The sequence below is a fragment of the Callorhinus ursinus genome, unplaced genomic scaffold (genome assembly GCF_003265705.2).
Source record: "Callorhinus ursinus isolate GAN/ISIS: 27379988/994484 unplaced genomic scaffold, GSC_fseal_2.0 scaffold66, whole genome shotgun sequence".
Taxonomy (NCBI): domain Eukaryota; kingdom Metazoa; phylum Chordata; class Mammalia; order Carnivora; family Otariidae; genus Callorhinus; species Callorhinus ursinus.
In genome coordinates this window covers 8119353-8145404 of record NW_027397128.1, presented here as the reverse complement: position 1 = coordinate 8145404, position 26052 = coordinate 8119353, and the positions used below count along the sequence as shown (strand labels likewise).

The window sequence follows — 26052 nt, the reverse complement described above, 5'->3', positions numbered from 1 at the left end:
GATAAGAGGCCTAAGTGTAAGAACTAAAACTATAAAACTTATAAAAGAAAATGTAGGAGAAAACCATTGAGACCTTGGTAAAGCAATGATTTCTTGGGTACAACAAAAAAAGCATGATCCATAAAACAACAAAAAAATTGACAAACTGGACTTCATAGAAATTAAAAACTTTTGTACTTCAAGAGACATCATTATGAAGATAAAAAAGACAACTCATAAACTGGGAGAAAATATTTGCAAATTACATATCTGATAAAGGACTTGTATCCAGAATATACAACTCTTAAAATTCAATAACAACACAGACAACCCAATTTAACAATGGGAAGGGATTTGAATAGACATTTCACCAAAGAAAATATATGAATAGTTAAATAAGCATGTGAGAAGATGCTCAATATCATTAATCATAGGGAAATGCAAATTAGAACCACAATGAGATACCACTACACACCCACTAGAATGGCTGTAATAAAAAAGATAGACGGTAAATGTTGGCAAAGATGTCAAGAAACAGGAACCCTTATATGTTTCTGGTGGGAATGTAGAGTGGTACAGACACTTTGGAGAACAGTTTAGGAGGAGGGAGTTAAGATGGTGGAGAAGTAGGGGGACCCTAAGCTTTCCTTGTCCCTATAACACAGCCATATTGAGGTCAGATCACTTGAAACACCCAGGAAATTGATCTGAGGACTAGGAGAAGGATCTCCACGGTTGGAGGGAGACAGCAGGGCAGGCATAAGGCTTATTTTAACAGACACTCTGGAGAACAGTTTAACAGTTTCTTAATAAGTTAAACATAAACTTATCATACATCCCACCAGTTCCACTCCCAATTGAAATGAAAACATATGTCTACACAAAGACTTGCACATAAGTGTTCATAGCTTGTCTATTCTGCTCTATTATCTTTGGTTATTCATAATAACCAGAAAGTGAGAACAACTCAAAATTCCAACTAGTCTATGGATTAAAAAATGTGGTATATCCATATAATAGAATACTATTCAAGGATTTCAAAAGGAATGAAATACTGATACATGCTACAACATGAATAAGCCTCAAAAATATTATGCTCAGCAATCGTACCCATAGGTATTTACTCAATTGAGTTGAAAACTGATGTCCATACAAAAACCTGCACACAAATGTTTATAGCAGCTTTTTTTTTCATAATGGCCAAGATTTAGAAGCAACCAAGATGTCCATCAATGGTAAATGGATAAGTAAACTGTTATATCTATACAATGGAATATTATTCAGCAATAAAAAGTGATCTATCCTGTATTGTAGGATTGAAATTAGCTAAGAGGTTAGAACTTAAATATTCTCACCAAAAAAAAGATAAATATGTGAGATGATAGATGTGTTAATTAGATGGGGGCACTCCTTTCACAATGTGTATGTGTATCCAATCACCACCATGTCCACTTTAAATATCTTACAGTTTTGTATGTCATTTACACCTCAGTAAAGCTGAAATTTTAAAAATTGAGCTATCGAGCCACAAAAAGAAATGGAGAAATTTTAAATGCATATTGTTAAATGAAAGAAGCCAACCTGAAAAGACTACACACCGTATGACTTCAACTATATGACATTCTGAAAAAGGCAAAACTGTAGAGACAGTAAAAAAAAAAATAATGATTACCAGGGGCTTGCAGAGGAGGGGAGGAATACTTAGGCAGAGCACAGGGGATTTTTAGGGCAGTGAAACTATTCTGTATGATTCTATAATTGTGGCTACATGACATCATACATTTGTCAAAACTCCTACAACACTAAGAGTGAACCCTAATGTAAGCTATGGACTTTAATAATAATATATCAGTATTGCAACAAATGTACCAGGCTAATGCAAGATGTTAATAGGGGAAACTATATGTGGGGAAGAGGGTATATGGAAACTCTCTGTTCTATCTGTTCAGTTTTTCTGTAAATCTAAAACTGTCCTAGAAAGCTCTATTAATTTAAAAAAATCATCTTAAGTAGGGGCGCCTGGGTGACTCAGTCAGTTGAGCATCCAACTCTTGGTTTCAGTTCAGGTCATAATCTCAGGGTTGTGAGATCGAACCCCACATCAGGCTCCGTGCTCAGTGGGGAGTCTGCTGGAAATTCTCTCTCTCTCCCTCTTCCCCTCCCCCGGCTCATGCATTCTCTCTCTCTCTCTCTCTCTCTCAAAATAAATAAATCTTTAAAAAAAGAAAAAATATGCTAAGTAAAAGAAGCCAGATAGAAAAGACCATATAAGGTATAATTCCATTTATATGAAATGTTCAGAAAGACAAATCTATACAGACAGAGAGTAGATTAGTAGTTTCCTGGCTCTGGGGTAAGAATAGGGATTAACTCTTAACAGGTATGAGGACTCTTACTGGAGGGATAAAAATGTTCTAAAACTAAATTGTGGTGATGGCTGCCTAACTCAGTAAATTTATTAAAAATCATTGAATTGTATACTTAATATGGATAAATTTTATGGTATCTAAATCATATCTTAATAAAGCTGCAAAAAAATTCCTTTGATCCCACCTTTAAAAATTGTCTGTTATACATTAGTTCCTTATAACTGTGAATCATATAAATAATGTGTAGTGGAATCCCATGTTCGTTGATCAGAAAACTTAATATTGTTAAGATGGCAACACTGCCAAGTTGATCTACAGATTCAACACAGTCCCTACAAAATCCTAGCTGGCTTTTTGTAGAAATTGACAAGCTGATCCTAAAATACATATGGAAATGCAGGGGACCTACATAAAGCCAAAACAATCTTGAGAAAGAACAAAGGTGGAGGACTCACACTGTAATCAAGACAGTGTGGTGCTGGCATAAGGTTAGACATATAGATCGGTGGAATAGAATTGAGAGTCCAGAAATAAACCCTCACATTTATGGTCAGTTGATTTTTGACAAAGGTACTAAGACAATTCAATAGGGAAAGAATAGTCTTTTCAACAAATGGTGCTGGGACAACTGGATCCACATGCAAAAGAATGAATTTGGACCTCTACTTCCTACCATACATAATAGTTTAAAATAGATCACAGACCTAAATGTAAGAGCTAAAATTATAAAACTCGTAGAAGAAAGCATTGGAGTAAATCATCATAACCTTGGCTTTGGCAAAGCCTTCTTAGATATATCACCAAAAGCACAAGCAACAAAAGAAAAAAATAAATAGATTGGACCTCAACAAGATTAAGTCCTTCGGGGCTTCAAAGAACACCATCAAGAAAGTGAAAAGACAGCCAATAGAATGAGAGAAAACATTTCCAGATCATACACAGGCATACCTTGGAGGTATTGCAGGTTCCATTCTAGACCACTGCAGTAATGCAAATATCACAACAAAGTGAGTCAAATGAATTTTTTTGGTTTCCCAGTGCATATAAAATGTATGTTTATACTGTAGTCTTCCAAGTTTGCAATAACAAATTATATCTAAAAAAATGTATATATTTAATTTAAAAACACTTTATTGCTAAAAAATTCTAACCATCATCTGAGCTTTCAGTGAGTCATACTCTTTTTTGCCAGTGGAGTGTTTTGCCTCAGTGTCGATGGCTGCCAACCGATCAGGGTGGTGGCTGCTGAAGGTTGGGGTAGCCGTGGCAGTTTCTTAAAAGAAGACAACGATGAAGTTTGCCACACAATATGGGCTCTTCCTTTCAACGATTTCTCTAGCACGTGAGGCTGTTTGATAGCATTTTACCCACAGTAGAACTTGTTTCAAAATTAGAGTCAGTCCTCTCAAACCCTGCCGCTGCTTTATCAACTAAGTTGATATAATATTCTAAATCTTTTGTTGCCACTTCAACAGTCTTCACAGCATCTTCACCAGGAGTAGATTCCATCAGAAGGAACCACTTTCTATGCTCATCCATAAGAAGCAATTCCTTGTCCATAAGTTTTATCACAAGATTGTGGCAATTCAGTTGCATCTTCAGGCTCCACTTCTAATTTTAGTTCTCTTGCTGTTTCCACCATAAACCTTCAATTTGTTAAAAAAAAAAATGCATTATCTGTGGAGCACAGTAAAGTGCAATAAAACGAATGTGCCTGTATCTGATCAGAGGTTTGTGTCCAGAATATATAAAGAACTCTTCCACCTCAGCAATAAAAAGACAAATAGCCCAGTTAAAATATGGGCAAAGGACTTGAATAGATCCTTATACCAAGAAGATGTACAAATAGCCAATGAGCACATGGAAAGATGTTCAACACCATTGGTCATTAGGGAAGCGCAAAGCAAAACTACAGTAAGATACCACTTCACACCCACCAGGATGGCTAGAATCAACTAGACAGATGATGACAAATGCACGTGAGGACAGGCGAAATTAGAACCCTCACACACTGCTAGTGGGAATGTAAAATGGTACAGCCACTTTGGAAAACAATCTGGCAGTTCCTCAAAAGCAAACCATATAACTGCAGGTGCACACCATTATCCATTTGATGTTCTTAGGAAGAGCAAGAAGGCCATTGTGGCCGGAGCAAAGTCAGTAATGGGGACAGGGGCAGGAGAGGACAGAGGAATTGATAAGGGCCATGTCATGCAAGGCCTTGTGGACCATGGTAGGACTTTGGATCTTACTGTGAATGCGATGGAATTTTGATCAGGAGCTCTTGGGTCTTAGTGAGATTGTAGTATCCATTGTAAGGAGTGAGAAAGAGACAGCTAGAGGGAAGTAAATTACTAAGCAGCCTTGAAGACCCACCTGTGATTGGGAACCATAAATGTGTAATGGGGTACCCCTGCAGTTACAAGGTTTGTTCCAATAGCACTTGACCATCCTAGCTTTGGGAACAGAAAAAACAGGTGGCCAGACTGACTTAAGGTTGGGATTTGAGGTTCAGATGCCAGGAGGAAACTGGCCAGTAAACTAACTCATAAGCAAGTACTAAGGTAGGTTCTTAACAGAGAAAAATCACGTTTTCAGGAGTCTTTGAAAAAGGAAGTACTGTATTTCTGCCGTCTTTCGCTGCTTTGCTGTAAGCAACTTAGAAGCAATTAATTTAGTGAAAGAAGCATTGAGAGGAGTTGAGCCTCAGCTCTCCCAGTGACTTTGACACCAAGGATAAATTGTCAAAGCTGACAGCTGTGAGAAGGCTCAAGAAATTATCTTTCTGGCTGCTTGTTAAATCATGCCAAGAAATTAGCTTTATGCCATAAAATAAAACTCTTCAACCTCTCTTGGCAACAATCCTTCCAAATTTCCTCTGTGCTACCAAATTTCTCCCGATGCAGTTCAGCTCATTTTCCTTGTGCCAGGGATGACCTATACAACATTGCTTCATGGAATAAACGATAGTTTAAATCAGATCCTACCCCTCCTCTGCTCACAGCCCTCCAAAGGCTTTCTATCTCACTAAGGACAAAGGCCACACTCCTTGTGATGGCCCCTGTGATTTGGTCCCATCAGAACTCATCTTGTACTGCTCTCCTTCATTAACTGTGTTCCAGCCACACTGGCCTTTCAGCTTCTCAAATAGGCCAAGGAAGTTCTTTCCTGCCTCAGAGCTTTTGCAATGCTGTTCTCTCTGCCTGGAAGACTTCTCCATCTCAGTATGGGTGAGTTTCTTTTCACTTTTCAGGTCTTTGTCTAAATATCACCTACTCAGAGACTCTTTCCTGACCAACCTATCTGAAGTAACACTCACACACACCCTGTTACTCTCTATCACATTACTGTGTGTTATTTTTGTGATGTCACTTGTCACAGGATGTTGTTTTCTTGTTTGTTTTTGTATTTTTCACCTGCTTCCACATAGCCTGCCACACACACACACACACACACACACACACACTGTAAAGTCCTTGAGAATAGGCTTATCTGTATGATCTGTTCATCTTTATTTCCAGAGTATATATAGAACAGAGTGAGTGCTCAGTACAAACTTATATGTTGAGGGAGGAAGGAAGGGATAGACCTCTTTTGTTACCTGTGCCCAGTAAGTAATCATTAAGATTATTTCTCAAACCCTTAGTTATTTGTATTGTCCTCTACTGGACTCTTCCGTAATGGAATAAAATCCTGATTTCCTGACTGATCTTGAATATTAGAGAGAGGATTATCATATTATAGACTTTCAGAGTCAGGAAGAACCAGAAGTCATCTATTCTAACCTCTGTCTCCATGTAGAGACCTTTCTGCAGTATCTATCCCAGGATTCCTTAAGATGTCTCAGTAGCAACTACAGGAAGTAAAGGGGTAGCTAAGTATATAGGGTTTTGGAACCCCCGCCCCCAAGTGTCCACTCACGCTTTAACCAGAGCAGTGTTGATTTTGTTTGTTTTCTATATTGGGATTCCACATAAAAATTCATTAAAAAAAAACAGTCTACTGCTCAAGAGAACTTTAAAAACTACAGCTCTGGGGTGCCTGGCTGGCTCAGTCAGTAGAGCATGTGACTCTTGATCTCGGGGTCATGAATTCAAGCCCCACATTTGGCATAGAGCTGACTTAAAAAAAAAGAGCTACAGATCTAACCTATGCCTGAACATGCATATCTTGATATTCCTTCATGCCGTTTTTACATCTCTGTCTTCAATATTTAAAGATGACACAATGGACAGCAATCGCTATTTGTGCATGTGTTTGTCACTACAAAGACAAACGTACCACCAGATGGTTCTTTCTACATTTAAAGCCTGTCCATTGGTTTGAAGCACTAGGTTTTTATTTCATAGATTGATCTTGATGCTACACATCAAGATGGTCTGTGCAGTCTCCCGGGAGTCTATCGCTGTGTTGCAGTACTGAGAACCACTTCAAATATGACCTTACAGCCTATCTTCAGCTCTCCTTGTTTGTTTCACATCGGTGAATTACCTTCTTTGTTTCAGTATTAAATTTCACCCTAGTGATACCCACCCACTTTGCCAGTTGATTCAAGTCATTTCAATTTTAAGTGTGTCTACCAAATAAAACTGCCACATCTAACTTTATTTTTTGGATATATTTAATGCAAAGCTCCCTATTTTATCACACATTAAAAAAAACAACAACAAACTAATGACATGTCTCTAGATCCAGAACCAGCTTCTACCTAAATCCATGCTTTGTTTCTCTGTTTGTTCTTGGTCGGGGGAGGGGAAGAGGGGAGCAATGAGTCATGGATCCTTAAAGTTCCCTGATTTGGGTACTGATCAGTCCAATTTTAGTGATGTGGTCCAGTGTTTTTCTAGTTTATCACATTTGAATTTGTAAATGTCTAATCTGAGCATTATTTTTCGTTTATTCAAGGTAAAAAATATGAATCCTTTTCTCCATTCTTTAAACATTTCATCATCCCTATAAATTCTTTAAAATAAAAAAAAAATGTTTTCTTCAGAGCCTGCCGTGTGCTAAGCACTGTGCTAGGTGTTGAAGGTATAAAGATGAGTAAGAGATACAGTCCTTGCTCTCAAAGAGTTTATAAAGTCTAGTGGACGAGACAGGTACAGGAAGTAATCATGCGCAAGCCAGTCTGATAAGTACTGTGGTAGAGGTTTAAATAAACTGCTGGAGTACAAAAAAGGAATCAACTTTCTTTGCCTGCAAAAGGAAGGTGGAACTTCAGGGCCGTCTTCACAGCCAGATCTTAAAGGATGGGTAAGAGGTTGGCAGAGGAGATGGAAGTCATTCAACATCCAAGACTACATACGCGCAAAGCCCCAGAGACTTAGAGAATATACTATGTTTGGGATAGGGAGAAAAGTTTAATGTGGTTAAATTCTAAGTACTTGAGGGGAATGGTGAGATAAGAGGCTTGAGGAAGTAGGCAGGGCCAAGACCATGAAGAGTGTTGTGTGCTATGCTAAAGAAAGGGTCTTTTTTTCGTATAGGCATGCGGATTCCTTGAGGGGTTTTTAAGCAGGGTAATGACATTGTCAGAATTGTACTTTAGAAACTTATAATAAGCAGCGTAAAGTGTGTGATAGGAAGGGAACACTGGGGTCGCCTGGGTGGCTCAGTCGTTAAGCGTCTGCCTTCGGCTCAGGTCATGGTCCCAGGGTCCTGGGATCGAGTCCCGCATCGGGCTCCCTGCTCGGCGGGAAGCCTGCTTCTCCCTCTCCCACTCCCCCTGCTGTGTTCCCTCTCTCGCTGTGTCTCTCTCTGTCAAATAAATAAATAAAATCTTTAAAAAAAAAAAAAAGGGAAAGGAACACTGGGAGGAATATAGGACCCCTAGAAGCTCTGTAGTATGTGGCCAATTCCCTAAGTACCCTGGGATAGAAATCATTTTTGTTTTTCAACTGTAAAAGAGGAATAGCCATTTCTTCCCTTACTTCATATGGAGCTAATGGGAGTAAATGAGATCGTATGTCCTCTGAGCCTCTTAGAAGAAAGCTTCCAGGTTAGGGCTAGGTGGTTGGAAGTTGAGAAAAACATAGTCTATTCCATATAATTTCACACTTTATTCATGCACATCTTATGGGCTTTTTAAATATGTATTTGTCTTATCTTACAGCTCGATTTGACTCAGTCGTAATCTTTTGAAGGGCAGGGTCTAGGACATCTTGCGTTGTCCACACCATTAGTACAGAGAGCACAGAATGAGTCCTCAGCACCTTCCTGCAGATTGATTGCATACAGTGTCCCCTCTCAGGCAGACTGCCAAGACTGAGGTATCAGAGGAAGGGGACTAAGAGTAATGTTATATTTCAAGGCTCGTTTTCTGGGGGTGGCCAAAATGATTCTGAGTCTTGTTCAGCCAGGCCTACGAATGCCAGCCAGGCCCCTTTACTCCCTGCCTTGGGCTTGACACCTTCTTATAAATATGAGGTAAATTATGAAAGTTCCCTCTGTATAAAATAGAAATAATTATCATTTTGCTAGGAAGTCACAATCTACAGCTGAAAACTATTGAGTAGAATATATGTATATTATAATTGTGAACAAAATTTCCGAATGTAGCTAGTCATTTGTTTGCAGAAAAGGTGTAAAAAATAGTGTTCCACCTTTTATATTTTGTCTTTTTGATACCATAATTAACGTAGATATAACATGACAACACCCCTAGGTATTTTCAATCCAAATTTTGAACAATTGCAGTAATACATGGTAAAATTTGTCGAGGGGCTTAATCCTATAGCCAAAGGACATTGAGGAGCTCCCATATGTTTTTCTTGGATGTCAAAAAATTACCCTAGATTTGCATCAGCAGAAGCCAGAAAGTCTGAAAAGCATTCCCTGCATTTTTAAAGCAAGCACTCTTCCCTCTCTCCTGATTCGGCAGAGGTTGTGATCAGTTCACTGAGCAGAATGGCATTTCCTCCTATCCACACCTAATATAAACTCCAGCCAATTTAATGGGGTATATTACGTAGGCTGGGGATGCAAGCACATAAAGTCTTTGGCTCCTGAGACACTCATCTCATGTGCCAAGACCAGGTGCAGAAATACAAATACATATATATTAAGCCTGAGACAGCTGCTTTGCCAGTGCTTTTGTGTTTTTTCTATTTAACTGGAAAGGTTGAGCAGACATGGTTTCCATCAGTTATTCATAAAATGTTATTTTTCTTGTGGAAGAAGAGAGTACATTGAATTCCTCAACTCATTATTGATGTCTAAACCATTGAGGCTTTTAAGTTCATTAATTGAGAGCTTAAAGTAAAAAGTAATTTTTTTGATTAACCAGAATGCTCAGGAATGGAATGTTCTGGCTAATGGACTTTTCTGATTTAGGGAACAGTTGCACCAGACTTTTTATTTGTTTTATACATATTCTTTAACCTTTAAAAAAAATGTCTATAGCTTTCTGCCTTAGTAAGCACAGTAAACCAGACCTGATTGAATCTTGCTACTATCACTTAGAGTTACACAGTGTTTCTGCAAACCCATGATTCTAATTGGATAAGATCACCAAAAGTCCTAGATACTGACTAAATCTGGACTGAATCTGGGGTATACACTGGGAAATTTGGGAAATTGGTTTCTTCTCATTTACTTCCTTCCCTAAAAGCAGTGATATTAAAAGAAAAATTCACTAGCCAAGTGAAGACTTTGACTTGCTAATCTATACTTTACTGAATAAAACCATAGTTTAGAACCTGAAAATTCTGTCATCAGAGAAAAATGTGCTAAAAAGCTTAGATCCAAAAAATGAGATTTTGCATGTCCAAAGGAAACAACAAGTAGATTGAGTTCATCTTGACCTGTCGCTTCAATTTATTCCCTAACTGAATTAATCTTACAGCAATTATCAGGGACCTAGTCACCACTTTGACTCTTCTGTAGTGCAAATGTTAGGTTTTGTTTATAAACTAGCTAAGGTTCTTGGCGGTAAATAGAACTGCTTTACACTTCTCCCATTCGTTTACCTTGGACTATATAATTATCCAAAGGGAAATATGGTCTGTGAATTCTGAAAGTGGCCTTCCAGCACTTTTCACCATAATGAATTCATAGTCCCTTTTCTTGATTCATTCTCAGGCAAATATTACCTTATTGCTGTTCTCCCAAGCCTTCATTTGTCTTTAATAGAGACTGCTTATCATGTCAAATGGTGTGGAAAGAGAGAACTATGTAGAATTATGCTGCTGTCACATTTATTTTATTTCCTGGATAACATTTTCCGTTTTGTCACACAGTTAATGGATTTGTTTCTATTAACAAGTAGAGCCTTCTTGACCTATCCTTTTTCACACATATTCCTGTATAACTTCTAAATCCAAAAGTACTAGGACAGTAGCTAAATTGGGTTTATAGAGGAGAGGACCACCACGAAGTCAGTTGGTACAAATTTGGCCCTGGGTCACTTACTTGCCTTTTGGGGGGGATTAAAAAAAAAACAAAAACCTTTATACCAAATCCACATAACCTGAAAGTTGAAAAGGATTAAAGTTTGGTGGGATATTGTAGGAGAAACCTGGAGAGAAAAGTTGCTACTAGAAGGATCTGTGGCAGTTCCTTTTTTGACCAAAAAGCTTCTAAATGCAAGTCAGAAAATGGCAAAGGGGAGGGAGGCGAACAGAAAAAGTAGTAAAGTGGTGCATGAAAGATAAGCAAAGAGGTAAGAGGAAACTGACCAGATAGACTAATTTCAGCAACATTATAAATGAAATGGAAACAGGAATGGGCATGAAGGAGAGGTGGAAGAAATTATGAAGGAGAGGAAAAGCAACAAATGTTGACAGAAGGATATCATAGCTCTTTACCAAAGTGATTAAGCTTATGTGCAGAAGAGCCAGACTGCCTAAACTCAAATTCAAGATCAACCACTTCCTCCCTACATGACTTTGGACAAGATACTTAATCTCCCTGTTTTAGTTTCCTCATTTTTAAAATGGAAATAATAATAATATCTACCTCACAGGGCTGCTGTGAAAATTGATTGAGTTAACACATTGAAAGCACCTAGGACAGTTCCTGGCACAGGATCATCACTCAATAAATGTTGTCCATTATTTTTATTATATGCCAACAACAGAGAAAAGCCAAACCATACTACCAGCTGGTTCCAAAATAGCTATAATGAAAGTAAAGAATTATAAGAGTTATGCTAACACTAAAAGAGAAAATAGGAAGGGCCAAATAAGTAAACACTGGAAATCTATGATGCTGAATTTTGATGCCAGGACTGAAAAAAAAAAATGTTGCAAAATCTTTGCCAGTAACAATGCAGCTGTTGAACAGTGCAGGTATCTGGCTCTGCCTGGGTGAGGTAGCCACCTGATGTTTTAAAAAAAATGTCTTAATGTCATTCAAGATCCAAGCATCCCTGATCTGTGGCCTAATGGACATAAAAACAGCAAATACACGTGAGTAAATGCAGTTGACTGGGCCCTGTGCTTTTTCTTAAAAATTGACTTTGTGGTTTACAGTTCACCAGGGCATTTAAGAAGCTAGATGTTTCTGGTAAAGAAAAAAAATATTGCCTGGGGCACCTGGCTGGCTCAGTTGGTAGAGCATATGACTCTCGATCTGAGGGTCATGAGTTCAAGCCCCACATTGAGTGTAGAGCTTACTTTTTAAAAAATTTCCTAACCACAGTGCTGCAGACACATTTCTCAGGGTTTTCAGATGTATGTTTGCTGAACCTGATCTATCATCTGAATACATTTATGTTGATGATGTGAAAGAGAAATGCCCTGCACAATGAGGAAATGATTTTATTCAGCTATTGCAATAGGGAGAACATTTATTAATGAGGAATATCTCAAAGAAAAGTAAGGGACCCTGGGGCTTTACAGAGACAGGTAAACAAGGGAGTCATCTGCAAGTCTTATGGGAGTCATTGGGAAAGATGGAGATGGGTATTATTTTAAAGTAATATGCTGGGGTAGGATGGTACCTTGCAATTCACCTTTTCCTGGAAAACAAAAGGGGCCAAGGTTCTTAAACATTACTGCTTTCTGGGGCGCACAGGGCTCAGACAAACTTCAACAATGTCATTTTCCCCTTTTGTTCAAGACGAGTATTATCACCAAGCAACTCAGAGGTAATGGTAAACCTCCTGAGTATGCTGAAGCAGGATCTAAGAAATAGTCTCTTGAGCACTCTTAGCTGCTCCTTTAAAACTAGTTGAACAATCTGTTGAGAGGTAGTGGCAAAAGTCAGTTGTTGTAGGGTTTGGAGTTCAGACATCTTTAAAGAGGGAAGACTAAAATGGGAAAAAAAAATAATATAAAAGATTATATTACAGAAAAGAGCCAGCCAAGAATTGAACCTGAAGGTAACCAGTCAAGTGGATTCTAAGACATCAATGGAGGAAAATCTGTTTTGCAGCACCACTCATGGAGCAAAGATGTCAGTGTTCTTGGTGACACTGTCCATAGTCTAGGTTACCTCTCATAGAAGGACATGCATGACCTGAGCATTTCTTCAGACACCCTTCGTGTTCTAGGTGGCAGCTCATTCAAGGAGAATTCCAGTCATACGTGGTTTGCTGTGGTGACCAGTTCTTTCAGATTTATATCAAGTCATTGGGCTTTAGCTTGCAGGACTGCTTCAGATCCCAGAGAAAAGACGAAGCTATAAGGCAACACAGGGTCCTGATAGGGACTGGGGCAGTCAAGTTTTAGTCCTTGGTGACTCCAAGTCAGGTGAGAGGAAGAAAAATTGGAGAAGTTCATTTGGAGGATATTAGCCAGATATTGAAGAACACTGGAAGAATAGAAAATTTGGTAAGGATCAACAATTTGGGCAGGGTAACAAGGTCCAGTCCAGTTTCCAAGTAGATACCAAAACTGATTCTTCCGCATGGTGAAGTCAATTATATCTCTACCAGAGAAGACAAAGTTTGCATACTCATGAGTAACCTGCAGTTTATGAAGAGAGGATAGCTCAAAGACAAGACTAGATTCTGAATACCTGGAATGGTGTGCTATAGATGACACAGAGTTTTCCTTTGAAACACAAAATTTCTCTGAACAGTCACATCCCTTTTTATCAAAGATAATCTCAAAGAAAGATTATTCTTGAACTCATAATAAGGTAGCTGGTCCCACAAGCCACAAAAGAAAAAAATAGATAAATTGAAGTTCACCAAAATTTAAAACTCTTGCGTATCAAAGTACGTTAGCAAGAAAGTGAAAAGACAACCTACAGAATGGGAGAAAATATTTGCAAATCATATTTCTGATAAGGGTCTGGTATCCAGAATATATAAAGAATTCATACAGCTCAACAACAAAAAGACAGTCCCAATTTAAAAATGAGCAAAGGACTTGAATAGACATTTCTCCAGAGAAGATAAACAAATGGCTAACAAGCATACAAAATGATGTTTGACATCATTAGTCATCAGGGAAATGCAAATCAAATTCACAATGAGACACCACTTCACACCCACTAGCATGGCTAGAATTGAAAAAGCAAAACAGAAAATAACAAGTGTTGATGAGGATACAGAGGAATTGGAACCCTCGTATACTGCTGGTGGGAATGTAAAATGGTGCAGCTGCTATAGAAAACAGCTTGGCTGTCTTCAAAAGTTAAACATAGAATTACCATTATGTCCTAGTAATTTCACTCCTGAGTATATATCCAAATAAATTGAAAAAAGGTACTCAAACACTTGTACACACATGTTCATAGCAGCACTATTCACAAAACCCAAGAGGTAGAAACAACCCAAATGTCCATCAGCAGATCAATGTATAAACAAAATGGGGTATGGCCATACAATGGAATATTACTCGGCCATAAAAAGGAATGAAGCACTGACACATGCTACAACATGGATGAACCCCAAAAACATTATGCCAAGGGAAAGAAGCCAGACACAAAAGATCACATAGGGTATGATGTTGCTTACAGGAAATATCCGGAATAGGTAAATCCATAGGGACAGAATACAGATTGAAGGTTGTCAGGGGCCAGCAGGAGGGAGAAGCAGGGAATGACTGCTTAATTAGTGCAGGGTTTTCTTTTGAGGTGTGAAAATGTTTTGGAACTAAATTGAGGTGGAAGTTGTGCAATATTAGGAATGTACTAAATGCCACTGAGTTATAGAGTTTAAAATGGTTATTTTAATATTATGTACATTTTACCTCAATAACAAATACTTAAAAATAAAAATTGGCCTCATCAGATTTAGCCTGATTATTTACCTAGGTGCAGCAAGAATGATAATTTACCATTTGGACCTTCTTAAGCTTGTTTTGCTGGAAGTTTCCATAAGAAATCTCACTTGGAAATTTTAAAAGCCCGTTAAAGCTAGGAAGCCAAGCTAAGGAGATTTTATCTGCAGTGTTTATGAATATGGGACAATTCCTCTCTTCTTGGGGTCTCCAAGATATCCTAAGCTTCCAAGGGCTTGCCAGGAAGTAACCTTCCTTACTCGCTTGTAAGACTGGGAACTCTGTAAGCCAGGTACCAGGTACCAGGCTAGTTTTCCCAAGAGGGCTTTGTGTGCATCGCTCAATAAAGTCAACCTTAACTTCCTTAAAAGCGTTTGATCATATCTGATTCAGTGAGCATCATTGACCAATAACGACATTCCAGGCAAGGCCTTGGTTATATAACCAATGTTTCCAGTCATGTCCTGATAACAGGTAGGACAGATAATTCTTATTGAACCTATGCAGATAATTATATTACTATGGAAATCAGAATGCTCGACAAGAGTTTCTGAATCCTGGAGGGCTCAGGCAGGGACAATGAGGTATCATTTACAAGTGTGTCATTTCTGTTTGCAAAAAGCCTGGTTTACTAAATTATTGTGAGTTACAGATAGCATAAGAAAAAAGAGAAATGAGTCCCTTATACATCCAGAAATCAGAACATTGAAACATCAGCAGTAGTCTTCGTTTTGATTAAACATAGTTAACATATGATGTTACATTAGTTTCAGGTGTCCAACTTAATGATTCTACAACTCCATATAACCTATGGAGTTTGCTCCCCCCAAGCGTAGCTGCCATCTGTCACCATCCAGCACTATTACAAAATCATCGACTACATTCCCTATGCTGTGCCTTTTATTCCCATGACTTATTCATTCTACAACTGGAAACCTGTACCTCCCACTCCTCTTCTCCCATTTTGCCCATCCCCGCACTCCTCCCATCTGGCAACCATCAGTTTGTTCTCTATTTATGGGTCTGTCTGCTTTAAAACATCAGTAATATTCTCAACAAAATCCACAATCATCCCTCATCAGTTTCATTCAGGTCTGTGTAATTAGTTTTTGTTCCACTCGACCTTGCAGCAGCGGTCTCACTAACCCGTTTACTTGTCAACTAGAGTTCTTGAAATCCTGACTCAGTTCATTGATATGGTCTCAAAGTCATTTCAGTTATACCATAAAAAGCCTGTACTCAGTATTTGGCAAAATCATTTTCCATGGGGCTCTGAGAAAGCCTTTCTTTGTTGAAGATGAAGCACTCTAGCTTGTACCTGATTGCAAGTGCTCTCAGGGATACATCAGACGAAAATAAAACAAAACCATCTGTAAATAGCAAAAGACGTACAAAAGCTTTGGTTAACTTGCTATGATCATTTTCAAAAATGAAAGATCTGATGAGAATTCATTACAAGAACAATAATGCAACTGACAAGGACATGTAGTTGTTTCTGTGGCATGCAAAATAATATAAAAGTCAATCCCAAAAAAGTTTTTAGACAGAATATCCATAAACATAATGATTAACCCTATTTCCAAAGAAGAGAGGGTATTATATCTAATTTATAAAAATGGATGAACATAATTGTTAGAGACAAAAAGCCTTAAATATAACCTATAATAATCCTGATATATATATATATATATATATATAGAATATCCCCAAAATATATCAAGAATATCAAGTAAAGAGGTTCAGTTAACTGGAGTAGGTCTTAAACATCTATATATTAATAAAATCCCATAAGTAAATGCTGAGAATCCCCAATCGAAACTAATGACCTAGCAGATGTGAGATTCACGATAAAGTTGAAACCAAGTTAACAATAAAAAAATTTTTAAATTACCACTGAAAACACTATACTGTAGTCATCTAAAATCTGGCAAAGCAGCATAATGACTCTGACGAATAGAAACAAATCATGGCCAGTGAGGACATTGATGGATCTTTAGGAACTTCCTATACAATATACAATTTCTGAAATATTTATATTAATAACAATTTGCCTACACCAATTTAACCTTGGGAAAGCTGAGCATCTCTTCTGATGTGGCAACTCTTCCTGTGCATCTCATCAATAGTAACATAACAAATAAACCCAATTATTTCTAGCACGTCTATTTTTATAAGGTGAAAGAACAAATCTTTTGTGGTTTTCCAGGGTCTTCTGGGATTCAATTAAGATAAGATGATGGATCACTGAAAAATGCTACTTGGTTCTCTATTTAACCAAAGCCACGATAAAAGATTTTTAACATAAACATAGGAGCTAATATGACCATAAAGAACCTCATCTCGGGCCACCTGGGTGGCTCAGTTAAACGACCGGCTCTTGGTTTTGGCTCAGGTCATGTTCTCAGAGTCCTGCGATCAAGCCCGGCATTAGGCAGCATTGGGCCAGCTCTCAGGCTCTCACTCTCCAGCTCTCTCAAACAAATAAATAAATAAATCTTACAAAAAAGGACAAAGAACCTCATCTCTTTCCTAAGTAAGAAGACTTTGCTTTCTTAAATAATCAAGGCCATAAGAAAGTCAACATAAGCCATATAAGGTTATTCTGGAAAGACACAAAATCTTTTTTATTGAGGAAGATTACTTAGAGAGTGAAGCAAAACCTTTACAGCCTGTTATTGAAGATTACTTAGTGAAGCAAAACCTTTACAGCCTGTTATTAAGAGAAGGCCAATAATGCAAAAAAAATTACATTTTAACAAAGAGAAAACCAAACTCTAGCTCTGCAGCAGCATATAATTTTTGATACTGAAGTTCTTTTTGGAAATCTGATAAATAAGCCCATCAAACCTTAGCCAACTTTGATCTCAACAAATAAAATTCCCTTTCTGTGAACCTTCTGCCATTTTCTAGATGCATACACATCCTTTATAGTACAACTTCTATAAGTGGCCAAAAAGAACATGTTCATTAACAGACCCAAATACATAGAGTTTTTCTCTGTAGCATGTAAAAATAAAGAAGCAAAAGCATATAAACCCAAAATTATGCTTAATAATTAATGCATTCTTAGAAATGATACAGGTATCTAATGAATATCCATTAACTCAACTTAATATCAGCCCAAAGTTTTCAGTTACCTAAAGATCTTGTAAATTATCTTCAAGCTGACATACTACAAAACATAATTACTGTTGAAATAAAGTTCGTTAGAATAATGATTAAATTAGGCTAAACAAATTTACATTTGTCATAATTTCAGACATTTAGTAGAAGTAATGTTAGCTCATTTAATTAGTAAACCTGTATAAATTTAGGAAGAATATACTCAAGTAGGATAAAAATCTACATGTATATTATACTTAACACTGATAAATTAGAAAAGACGTAGCCAATTTTAGTAACCAAATTTATTAAATTAGTCTTGTCTGCCAAAGATTTACGTAAATTATGCCAACTTGAATTCTTAAAACATCTGAGTTTGTTTCTAAAGGAATATTCTTTTAGTACATTAAAAGTCTTCAAAGTTTAGTTTCCTTATTTTCTGGGAATGTTAGGAATATTCTATTTATCTAAGCACTTATTTCTATACTCCAGTGAGACTAGAGCTCCTTTAAGAACATATTAGGAAAATATTACATGCAAAGGCCTTCCTGAATTACAGAATAATATTAATATTATCTAAGCTATTGTAATAGGGAGGATGATCGTTAACAAATAACATCTCAGAGGAAAGGAAGGGGGCCAGGTTTTTTAGAGGCAGGTATTCTTTATATACCATATTATTTCTGCTTGCCTTGTTTGTTTGTTTTTTGGTTTTGTTTTTCTGTGCTTATGACTTGTCTCCCTTGTAGGCTCTGAGGGGAAAAAGTATGTCCTGCATTGATTTGTATTTCTCCTCCTCCCCCCTCCCTCCTCTTTACTTATTTTTTATTGAAGTATAATTGACATACGGTGTCCTATTGGTTTCAGGTATACATGATAGTGATTCAACATTTCTATGCACTACAAAATGATCCCCACAATAAGTCCGGTTACCATCTCGCACCATACCAAGTTATTACAATATTGTGGACTATATTCCCTATGCTGTACACTCCTCTTTTTGCCTAACACTTAACATCCTGTCTTACCTATCCAAAAGTTACTGATGTTTCTCTTTGTTGTTGTGCTAAGACAGTAGACTGACAAAATGTAAGCCTTTCATGATTCGAAAACAGCATCCAGGAACTTTCAAAACTCTTATTTACAGAGAATTCGTGGGTGGGCCAATCTTTTTCTCATATTGGTTTCTTCCCGGGTGCATATCTAAGGCCAAGCTATTTTTTGCTAGATGATCACTGAGTTCACTTTCATAAGAAAAATCAATGCTCGGTGATATTTTTTACCAACTTCCTGCTCGCCAATGTACCTGTCTCGTTGATTCAGCCTGTGAACCAGGGTATTGTTCAGAATATGAAACGTTATTATGGAAGAGATTTCATGAAGAAGTTTATGCATTGTGGACTAGAAAGATCTTACAATCTCATAGTACTGAAGATGCTATTTTAAATGATGCTCATGCTTAGAACTGTTTCAAGTCAAATATCAGGGAGAACTTGGGTAAGAAATGGGCTGGACATTTAAAGTGTCTGTGGAAGCGGAAGAGATTGAAGCATTTAGGATGAGGCCTTAAAAATAAACTATAATACATTTTGATGATAAAGAGTGCACTTTTACATCTACTCAACAAGACTTAATGGCAACTTAATAAAAAGAGTAGGTCCCTCTTAATAGAGGAGTAGGTTAATGTTGACAAGAGGTTAAAGTGACACAGTATCACCAATAGCAAGAAAGTTAAAGGACACCAGTGAAGTCACTGAAGACAAGTTTAGTGAAGGAAACAGTAACTTTAGAGGAGGCTGCTTCAGTCTCTCTTGTAATAATCACATTTACCGAAAGGCAACCACATGCCGCCCAGGAGGTTATGCATTTGTACATTTTACACTCAGCTTTTATGAGCAACAAGTGCAAAAACTTAAAGAAAGAAAGGAACAACTTCTAGGTTATGTCATACGATCAGTACAGAGACTCCAATCTCCATCATCTTCTACATCTGGCTGAGCAAGATGGTCTTCAAGGCCCCTTCTAGATTCTAGGGTACTACAAGTCTTCAAAATCATTCCTGAATCATTAGAGAAAAGCTCTGTTTTGTCCAATTTAGTTAGAACATTCTAATTCTTTGAAAATCTGGGATCATAAATTGGAAAATGTTACCAATTGACCTGAATATGTAGTTTACCAAAACACTCCATCCCCTGATCATTCTGAGCCATTTACTATATAATCTGTGTAGGTAGATTTTTGTTTTTCTTAAAAGAAGGGGGAATTGGAATAGATCTCAAGGGTTAGAGCCTTGGCTGTAAAGACTCCCTTGGATTGCTTTTGGCTGTTGGCTGTAGCAACTTGTTTTCTTACAGAGATGAAGCATCTGGTTTTTGTTATCTCAATGATGCTGTCCTGGGAATATTACGATTGCGACGGAAATTTGACCGTATTCTCTATGTGGATTTGGATCTGCACCATGGAGATGGTAAGCCCTTCACTTTCAAAGGTGCTTTGCTGCTAGGCCAGAAGGTTTTTATCAGTAAAGCTGCTTCTAGGCGACTGGTAAAAGGAGAAATGCCTGTTGCAATTGAAATTCTTCTAGAATCCTCAAGTAAGGTAGAAGAGAGATTCTTCTAAGTGACGTAGTTCCTCCTGTGCTGACCAAGATGCTCTAAAATACCAGGTTCCTGTCATTTCCCCTCCCCTCTCCTCCACCAGCAAAGTTCTCCAGGAGAGAACGATAAGAAGTGGAGATCTTGTCCAGTACGTCCTCAGCGCTCAGTCACCTCCCTCAGGGCACTTGCATAGGTTCTAAGTGAAATCGGCAGTTACAGCTGACAGCCTCGTTGCTACTCTTAAGATTGAATGAGTGTATAATGGACTAACACTCTGAATTTTTCACCCATAGGGATACCAACTCATGTAGTGATCAGAATCTGTGCCACTTTCTTTGTATTGCTAAAATATTTAGTGCTGCACAAACTCAGGGCACCTCATGTAACTTTTTCTTTTTTTAAGATTTTATTTTATTTATTTGACAGAGAGAGACACAGCGAGAGAGGGAACACAAGCAGGGGGAGCGGGAGAGGGAGAAGCAGTCTCCCCGCTGAGCAGGGAGCCCGATGCGGGGCTCGATCCCAGGACTCTGGGATCATGACCTGAGCCGAAGGCAGACGCTTAACGACTGAGCCACCCAGGCGCCCCCACCTGGTGTAACTTTTAACAGCAGCAGAATCTTGATTTGCCTCAGGCCATTAATGCCCCCTTAGAGGATTTCACTGGAAGGGTACTACCCAAGCCCTCCTACGTACTTTCCATCTAGAATGTAGAGCTTCAGTGACAGTTACCCACTTGCTGTTTCTTTAATAAATCTTGTGTGTGACACATGTTTCCGATGACCTAGGAACACTTATCCAGTAAAATTAATTAAATGTAGCCCCTCCTCTCCTCCCCACCAGTGATGGCTGCTTCCCTGTTTCCAGGGATTTGGGGAGACAAACTAACATAATCAAGGCATAAGCGAGGAAAAGAATAGTATATGACAGGGGATAGGATCAGCTCTCCTGCCAAAACAGAAAAAGAAGGAAGAAATTGTGGGGGAGACCTCCCCAAGGAGTTCATCTAGATGGATGCTTCCATGGAATGGTGACAGAAAATTAAAGGTAACGGAGAAAAGAGTTAAAACAACCAACTTACCATTTTGAGAACCACGTCCACTGAGTATCTGAGTCCTCAGCCAACGCGAAACAGCCTTGCTCAAAAACCTTCAGAGGCTCCTTATTGCCTGTAACGACGGTAATATTTGGCCCATGGCTTGTTTTTGTATGGCCAGCAATTTTTTAAGAATTTTTTTTTTTTTTTACATTCTTACAAGGTCATAAAGAAAAAAAATGCAGTAGAAACCATGTAGGCTTGGCAAAGCCTAAAATATTTGCCATGTAGCCCCTTGGTCGGCTAACCCTTGGCCTGTAACAGTGGTTCTCAAACTCGCATATGTAGCATGGTGACCCCGGGAAACTTGTTTTAAAATGCAGATTCCTGGGCCATGTCCACCAGATACTCAGATTTAGTAGGGTCCGGTCACGAAACGCAAGAGGCTGCCTTTTAGCTGCAGTCCAGCCAGTCCACAGGCCACACTTTAAAAAAGCAGTGCTCTGCAAGGTCAAGTCCACACTCTGCCCTGTTTTTGAGGCCTGCCTGAAAGAGACCTTGTCTCCTGTCACCAGTCTTCTCGCTCACTACCTGCTGTCCAGGCTACTCGACTCAGTGATCCCCAGACATGTCTCAGTGCTCCCACCATGCCCCCCCCCCCGACTTTGCATTACTCTTTCCTAAGTTAGTTTTGCTTTTTCCTCCAAGTTCCCCCCAGGAGCTCAAGTTCCAACAGTAGCACATTTGCCCTAACCACTCCAGCCCAAGTGTTCTCTCCCCTCCTCAAGTCCTGTATTGTTTATATCGCTGACTTGCTACTTAATTATATATTGTCTTGTATTGTTAGTTAACTCTTTAATGTGTCTGTCTTCTCCTCCCATAGAAACTTTCAGTTCCTCCAGAGCAGAGATCAAGTTGTTTACTTCTTTCTGTCCTGCACAATGGCTTGAACAAACAGAACTATGCATATAGCAGTGGTTCAGTAAAATATTTGTTGAATGAATGATTATGAAATTCAAACTGTTAGTCTCAGAGCTCAAGAATAGAATCAACTCTAATTGAACCACGTAAGAATGAAATGACTGTCACCTGAAACCGTTCTTTCCATTTGCAATGTTATTTCTACACCATTTAGAGTTTCCTGTTTTAGCCCAACTTTTATGGTGTGTTTCATTTCAGTTTATTTCCCCCTCTTCAGCACCTCCCTTCCAGTGACCTCTGCCCTGCCTCCAAACTCTTACACATTTGGTTTATTTTAAATCTCCCATGATTCCATAACTAGCATCCTCTGGTGGCTTCACTAGCACTCTTAGCCTGTCCTCACTTTCTTTCACCTCCTTTTGTTTACCTAACCACTGTTCTCTTTCACACTCAGCCCCATACCCTCCACCTATCTGTCTGTGTCCCTTTTTTAAAGTATGATTTGCTAACAATACCTAATGGCATTTCCCACGAGAGGAGATACAAATAGCTGCTAAACATACGATAAGGTCCTCAACACTCTTAACACTCAGAGAAACGCAAACTAAACAAGATCCTTTTTTCTACCTAAGTTTAAAAAGAATAATAACACCCATTGACAGTCAGGGTGAGAGAAAATGGGAACCCTCATACACCACTGATAGAAGGATAAATCGGTACCACCTTTGTGGATCAAGAAATAATCAGGATTTTTATGAATTGTCCTTGTTTATACTTCAGTTTCTAAGTTAAAATGCGATTTTAATATGTTTTGTTTTGTTTTATTTTGTTTACTTAATGCCTTGTGCCTGGAGCCTTTAACTGGTTTTAACTGCCTCCCTAGGGCAAAACATAAGGCTTGGGAAATTCAAACATACCTGTGATACACAAATACAGTTAATATTTTTCTAAGGTCTCTTTTGGCCTCTAATGAAGACTGAAAGCATTAAGTAAACACAGAGACAGTTTCTTTATTTGAAGTATAGAAGAGGATAGTACATGAATTTACTAATAGTCCTTCCATTTTACAAATGGACTGTCTGAATATAGTATGACAATATGTGATTCTGGGAGGAAAGGTGTGGAGGTGGGCAGTGCATTTTTCTGAAATAAGTAGTGGCTCATAAGAGTTACATCTTCCATCTCCCAGACGTCTATTCATTTTCTGCCTCTGTTCAAATGGAAAGGAGACACCTTTCTAGAAAAGCACCCCCCCCCAACCTTCTTTCTTCAAGCTTTAAAACTTTGTTATAAAGGTACTATTAAGGAATGCCCAGGACTGTTAGCCTTCCTTGTTTTGGCGAGAAAGATACACTCTAAGCTGCTTAGACTTTGGGTGAAGGGCGCTTATAACCAAATCTGTATCATAGAGAAGCACTTTATCATTAGGTTTTCACTACATGATGCCTAATGTTTTGCAGAGGATTGCCACATTGTACTTCTTTGGGAAAAAAAAAAATCCCAAGAATTTAACTAGAACCACTGAAACAAAACAGAACATAAAACTTCCAAGATGGTGCCAGTTCCCTATTGATAATGCTTCGATTCTGAGCTCGAGCCTTCCACACCTTTTAGAAGAGGTTTTTTGTTTTGTTTTGTTTCTTTTTTAAAAAAGATTTTATTTATTAATTTTTGTGAGAGAGAGAGAGAGCATGAGCAGGGGGAGGGGCAGAGGGAGAAGCAGACTCCCCGCCGAGCAGGGAGCCCAGTGCGGCGCTCAGTCCCAGGACCCCGGGATCATGACCTGAGCCGAAGGCAGCCGCTTAACCATCTGAGCCCCCCAGGCGTCCTAGAAGAGGTTGTCTAAGGGAGCCTGGACATCCCGTTGCTTGGAAAGGGCAAGTCAAGTTATAACTTGCCATGCATTTGAAAAGGAACCCCAAAACTTCACTTGGGACCAGAGTTCTACCTCATCCTATAACAAAAGAGATCAAAGACTGGAGGGTCTTGTTCCTTTTATTCCTCAGCTTGTTAGCTTTATTATTGCTATCCTCCCTCTTACTTCCCACAGCTGCTTCCTAGCATTTCAGTTGTTGCAAACGGGAGTTGCATATATAAAGTGATTCTTCTGCTGTTTGTTTTTTTTCCCCCCCTCTGGTAGGTGTAGAAGATGCCTTCAGTTTCACCTCCAAAGTCATGACAGTGTCCCTGCACAAATTCTCCCCGGGATTTTTCCCAGGCAAGTAATCTGTGTGCTCAGTGTTACATTTGAAGAAGAAATGCTACAGCTCTTCTATACATCCTTATGTTTCATGTTTGGAGAGTTCCATGCTGTTGGTACTTTATTGGTGCTACTCTGTGCAACATTTTAACACAGGTCGTTTTGGGTGACAATGATAGGAGGAATGTACTACTGTTTCTCCAGATGACTTTTATGGACTGTCAATAGACAGGTCACTTATACTTCCTGTCCTATCAGATACCCTTTGTAACTCCTAACATCCCGATAAGTGCAATGATATACTAATATTATATCAATCCAAGACATATGGAAAGTCAAGCAAAGGAGTTCACCTTTTTCTGTTCTTTAATTTGATCTAGCCAAGTGGAAACTAAGGTTTTTCCATTTTCTTATGGTTTTCCTCTTTCCCCAACATTGTTTACAACAGTTACTTCTCTGTATTATTTTTCTTAATTTCATTCCCTCAGAAATCATCACTAATCCAGGACCGTTCTTCTACTTGACCTTTTACTGTCCTGAACTCCTATCAGAGAATCCTTCGAGTTTTCTAATGCTCGTGTTCTTAAAACTGTTCCTGGTGCTCCTCTCTTTCACAGGAACAGGTGACGTGTCTGATGTTGGCCTAGGGAAGGGACGGTACTACAGTGTAAATGTGCCCATTCAGGACGGCATACAGGATGAGAAGTATTACCACATCTGTGAAAGGTATGGCAGCAACACTGGGCCAGTAACAAGTGGATTGCATTTCTGTAGGATGAAAGGGCCCCCAATCTTAAGAATTCTTGTTTTCAAGGAACAATTTGGAAAAAAAAAAAAAGAAAAGAAAAGAGCCACTGTATACCTATGTAGCTTTTGTACACTGCTCATTGTACTTAATTGATCAGGTTGCCATCCCTTGTTTAGGAGAGCTGAGTGTTTGGAACAGAGCCACACTCTTGGTTTGATCTTACCTGCTGTCCCATCCGATTAAGGTCATCCCAAGAGCAGAGCTTCTGAGCTGGCCTGGATTATCCCTTGTCTGCTACTTTCTTAGCCAAAACCTGCATGCATGTCATTCCATTAGCCTGGAAGGGTTCATTTCCGCTTCCCGTTATGGAGATCTACTTCCGCCCGCTGGTGTGAATATTAGAAAGTTCTTCATTACGAGTTCTGGAGTTCTGTCCTTTGCGTTACAATTGGGGTCAGGAATCTGTTCTTTTTACTGTGGTTAAGGATCAAATTACAACCACTTGTAGGAAGACAGTTTGGTGCCAAGACTACAATGTATAGACCATTGGGGCTGAAAAGCCCTACAGGACGGTGGGGGGGGGGTAAACTCATATTCATAAAAATTGGCGATTGGTTAGGTACAAATTCGCTGCTGACATCAGCAGTAGAGAAAGTAAGTCTGACTAGAAGTCAGCAAGTCAACATTACTTAAGGTAAGTAATGGGGATGGAGGTGCTTTTGATTCCTAGCCCACTCAGCTCAGATTTCTCCCACCCTCTGGTGGAAACAGGGGCTCCCCAAAAGACCCCACGCTAGACATCATCACCAGCGGTTGTATAAACAAAGCAGAAGTATTAAAAAATAAAAACTTGATGCTTCAAAGGTGCTTCTTAGCTCAAGAGATTTTGCAAGCCAAGTCATCATGCAGCAGCTCTAGCCTCTTCATGGT

General features: G+C 38.8%; 1 protein-coding gene across 5 annotated transcripts in view; it reads left to right on the top strand.

The window, feature by feature from the left end:
* Positions 1–26052, top strand: part of HDAC8 (histone deacetylase 8) — a 214653-nt gene that overhangs the window by 39822 nt on the left and 148779 nt on the right. For 3 of the 5 annotated variants that reach the window (XM_073885821.1, XM_025889763.2, XM_025889902.2), the window contains exons 5-7: positions 19975–20087; positions 24315–24392; positions 24992–25100. The exons of 1 other annotated variant lie outside the window; for it this stretch is intronic. In XM_073885821.1, the coding sequence (XP_073741922.1) occupies positions 19975–20087; positions 24315–24392; positions 24992–25100 (300 nt within the window). The remainder of the gene's footprint in view (positions 1–19974; positions 20088–24314; positions 24393–24991; positions 25101–26052) is intronic. One more of the 5 variants, XM_073885820.1, reaches the window with a different exon arrangement.